The sequence below is a fragment of the Cariama cristata genome, unplaced genomic scaffold (assembly GCF_000690535.1).
Source record: "Cariama cristata isolate BGI_N322 unplaced genomic scaffold, ASM69053v1 scaffold8770, whole genome shotgun sequence".
Taxonomy (NCBI): Eukaryota; Metazoa; Chordata; class Aves; order Cariamiformes; family Cariamidae; genus Cariama; species Cariama cristata.
Genome location: NW_009592896.1, coordinates 1 through 3,922, shown reverse-complemented (window position 1 = coordinate 3,922; position 3,922 = coordinate 1). Strand labels below are relative to the sequence as shown.

The window sequence follows — 3,922 nt, the reverse complement described above, 5'->3', positions numbered from 1 at the left end:
AGGGCAGAGCTTGTTTGCTAATTCAGCTCTGCGCTCTGAAATACTCCAGTTATTCCAACTACAAGTGTGCAAGCAGCTTACCTCTGGACAGTGAGTTGTGATACCAGGACTGCTTTGAGCAGCAAAATTCAGGGTGTAGAAAACACTGCATCCAAAAGCTGTGAGTTTAAGGTGAGACTCAGACCTGTGGATTTCCCACCACCTGTACAGCTCTGCCTGCGGGCAGGAGGGTGCCGGCGTGCCTCTCCTTGGCTCACGAGATGCGTTGCAGTGTCCTCAGCCTCGCAGGCTCCCCTGCGGGCTTGTTACAAAGCAGGCCTGGAGCCAACCCAACCCGGAGGACGTTGGGGTTCATCGTTGTTCCTAGGAGCGGCTGATCTTCCCGTTAAAGCGAGGAAGAGCGAGCCCAAACTATTACGATGCCTTACAAAGTTCTGCTCATTCGTTGCAGCCAGGGTATTTTGATTATTTGATGAGGATGACATACTAAAGGTGGGGGTTTTTAAGATGAAGGAAAAGTTCCGTAGTGATTGAAGCACAGGAGTAGCAGCGAAGCGTCCTGAGCCCCCTTCCCCAGCGCGGAGGTAGACCTCAAAGCCCCGGTTGGAACCCATTTTCGGGAGCTGCCGTCCCCGTCTTGGCTCCGCGGCAGCACCGTCGGTCACCCTTCCCTGGGGACAGAGGACACAGACCCCGACCGTTCAAGCGCTGGCTTTAAGCACTGCTTAACAGCTCGGCCGTGTGTTTTCTCGCAGGCATGCCAACCGGACTGCAAGGGCAGAGCGTCTCTTCGGGTAGCTCCGAAATCAAATCTGACGACGAGGGAGACGAAAACCTCCAGGACACAAAGTCTTCTGAGGACAAGAAACTAGAGGATGACAAGAAGGATATCAAATCAATTACTAGGTCAAGATCTAGGTAACAGTATATAATAGTGTCGCTTCATTTAATTCCTTTACTGGATTTCGATGAAGTGAACAGAACAGGAGGAAACTATGAGGTTTTTTCCTGGCAGGTAAAACCACAGCCTAAGTGGAACGGCACGGCTGTTCTGGCAGTACCGAGGGCCTTTCTGGTCCATGTACTCCAGGACATCCTCAGATTTGAACAATTCACAAATTTGGACACCGAGCCAGTTCTCTGCAATCTATAAAGAAATTGCGTTAACGCAAAAATGTATGAATTAGGCTGTTATTCCTCTCTGCCTATGCTTGCAAATTGGAATACAGTATGGATTTTCATCTCTTTAAAAAATGTGCCTAAGAGCTGATCACGCCTGCATCTGAACTAACAAACCGTATGCTTTTCTTTTACCTCTGAAATAAATTTGTCATTCCCAGTCCTCAATTTCTGTAAATCTCCAGGGCTCCCTAGGTTTAAGCGGAGGGTTTAGAGGTCTTTACTTGTTCGGCATATTCTTTATACATTTTTAGAAAGCATTAGTGAAGTCGTAGTTGGATTTCATCATTTGGGAACTCATGCCCCTGATGAACGTGAACAGTGAACAGGGACAGGCTTTGCCTCCGTCCCTTGAATTCTGCCTGCCTGTCACCGCAGGTGAGCGCAGGGCTGCAGATACTCCTCGTCATCAGTTGAGTCCTGAGCTATGTAGCAAAAATCCCAGTACAGCTGAAATCCAGGCACAACCCTGCTTTGTTCAGGGGATTTTTTTAAAGATTGGATGGCAGCGTCCTTCTGCCTTTTCTCCTTCCACACCTGGTTCTCTGCATAGAAACCGAGCCCAGGTAAGGAGCGTCTGGGCAGACGTGCTGGCCTCGAGAGAGCGCCGAGACTCAGACCTCGCCGGCCAGCGCGCACCGATGCTTAAAACGTTAATTACATTTACTTCGCTGACGGCTGGAGAAAATATATGACACTCGAGATTTTCTCTGAATAAATGTGTTGAAGTAACCATATGTATAAGCGAGGCTTTCACGTGCGTTTAGGATATGGTAAGAAGAAAGCACCTTTATGCTGATGTGAGGTGATGGTAGTTCTTGTTAATTCAACAAATACGCTGTCGCTTATGCATATTTATGTGTGCTTTGAAGCTTTTGTAGGCTAACATTTTTGCTTTTAACATGCTTGCAGCTTTAAAAGGTTACTCCTGATACTTAGTTATATGTCTAAATCCATGTTGTTAGGGCTGCTGAAAATTTATTACTCCATTTGCATAACCAATTCAAATTATATAGTGCCAGTGACTCACCAGTGGATGTGTTTTCAATTTAAAATCATCATTTTATCTGGGTAGAAAGCAGTTTTGTTGCAGAAAGGATGCAGAAGTTCACCGTAGGGCTCTTCACAGCCATAAATTACTCCCGTGGCTCTTTGCCCACGGGCGTTTCGGTGCCCCGTGCTCCACGCAGGGACTGGGGTGCTGCCCACCCCCGCTGCCCGTGGCTTGTCACTACGCGGGAGGGTGGCAGAGCCTCACCCTCAGGGGTTGAGAAAGTTTCTTCCAAAGCCCAAACGACAGTCTGCTGAAAGGGAAACGTGGAAATGCACGGCTGTTGTCCTGGCTTGGAAGCTACCGCTGAGGGGCCGGAGCCCGTGGGACTTGGGTGCTGGCACCGGCGTGAGACGGGGAGGTCCCCTCGTGGGTCGGGGACAAGCTCCTCGCTCCCAGGGCGAACCTGCAGGCAGCAGAGGTGGGAGCGGGGCAGAGAGCCACCGGCGTGTCCTTTGGGGTTCAAGAGTGACGATAAGTGGAGATTTGCCACGATTTAAAGTGTTGTAGTATTGGCTGTGATAAAATACGTTATTGAGAAAAAGCTGTATTTTTGCTTCTTTAAAATACCGCAAGTCCAGCCTCGCAGATTGTAAAGCTTCGTTACGAACTAAGGCTTTAGTTACTCAGCGTAAGGTGTAAGGGGACTGAATTTTGCACAAGTTTGGTGGAGGAGAAACAGCAAATAAGAATCGCTCAGAAGGTGTCCGCTCATGAATTGTAGCCCTGGTTTTGGACAAAGTCTGCTGAAAATCTTTGCGCTGCTTATTATCCACATCATTAGAAAATGATGTATTCCTTTTGTCTCCCAGCAATAACGACGACGAAGACCTGACACCGGAGCAGAAGGCCGAGAGGGAAAAGGAAAGGAGAATGGCCAACAACGCTCGGGAGCGCCTGCGCGTCCGCGACATCAACGAGGCTTTCAAGGAGTTGGGCCGGATGGTGCAGCTCCATCTGAAGAGCGACAAGCCCCAGACCAAGCTCCTGATTTTACACCAGGCTGTGGCCGTCATCCTCAGCTTAGAGCAGCAAGTCAGAGGTCAGTGTGCCACCGGGTCTCCTTACCTCCCGCCCGGGCTTCGGCCACACCAAACACGCCTTTCTGGGTGGGGGAGAGCCCGGCCAGGGGCACCGGGTGCCAGGGAGAGAGGCAAGACCTAGCCCTTGGCACCCAGAGCCGGGCGGGCACCTCTGAGCACCCGGGGTGCTGGTGTTCCCCGCCGGCCCTGGCGCTGGGGATGCCGGCCTAGGTCCGCGGCGGCCTGGGCACGTTTTACGTGCTTTAGCAAGATCCAAATTCAATATTAAGCTTGGCTGCTCCTTAGCAAAGCACAAGGAGGGAGGTGTTTGCCGTTTGTGCTGCATTTCAGCTCTTGAGCTGACCGAGCTGCATCCTCCGCTTCAGCCCGCCGAATTCCCGTAGCGGGGCTGGAACGAGTAACCGACAATTCATGATTTTAAATGCCCACGCAATGAACAGACCGGTCTGGTATAAAAACGTCGGTATTTGAAAGCGCCTTTTGCTTCAATTCAACAGAAAGAAATCTGAACCCTAAAGCAGCGTGTCTGAAAAGAAGGGAAGAAGAGAAAGTATCTTCGGATCCTCCTCCGCTTTCCCTGGCAGGACCCCACCCCGGGATGGGAGATGCCTCCAATCACATGGGACAGATGTAAAAAAGGCAAGTTGGG

General features: G+C 50.5%; 1 protein-coding gene across 1 annotated transcript in view; it reads left to right on the top strand.

The window, feature by feature from the left end:
- TCF4 (transcription factor 4) overlaps nucleotides 1–3,907 on the top strand; it is a gene marked incomplete at its 5' end in the record, with an annotated part of 4,240 nt that extends 333 nt beyond the window's left edge. The window contains 3 exons of the mRNA XM_009700656.1: nucleotides 756–906; nucleotides 3,043–3,272; nucleotides 3,771–3,907. Coding sequence (XP_009698958.1) covers nucleotides 756–906; nucleotides 3,043–3,272; nucleotides 3,771–3,907 — 518 coding nt within the window. The remainder of the gene's footprint in view (nucleotides 1–755; nucleotides 907–3,042; nucleotides 3,273–3,770) is intronic.
- Between the last annotated feature and the right edge of the window lie 15 nt (nucleotides 3,908–3,922).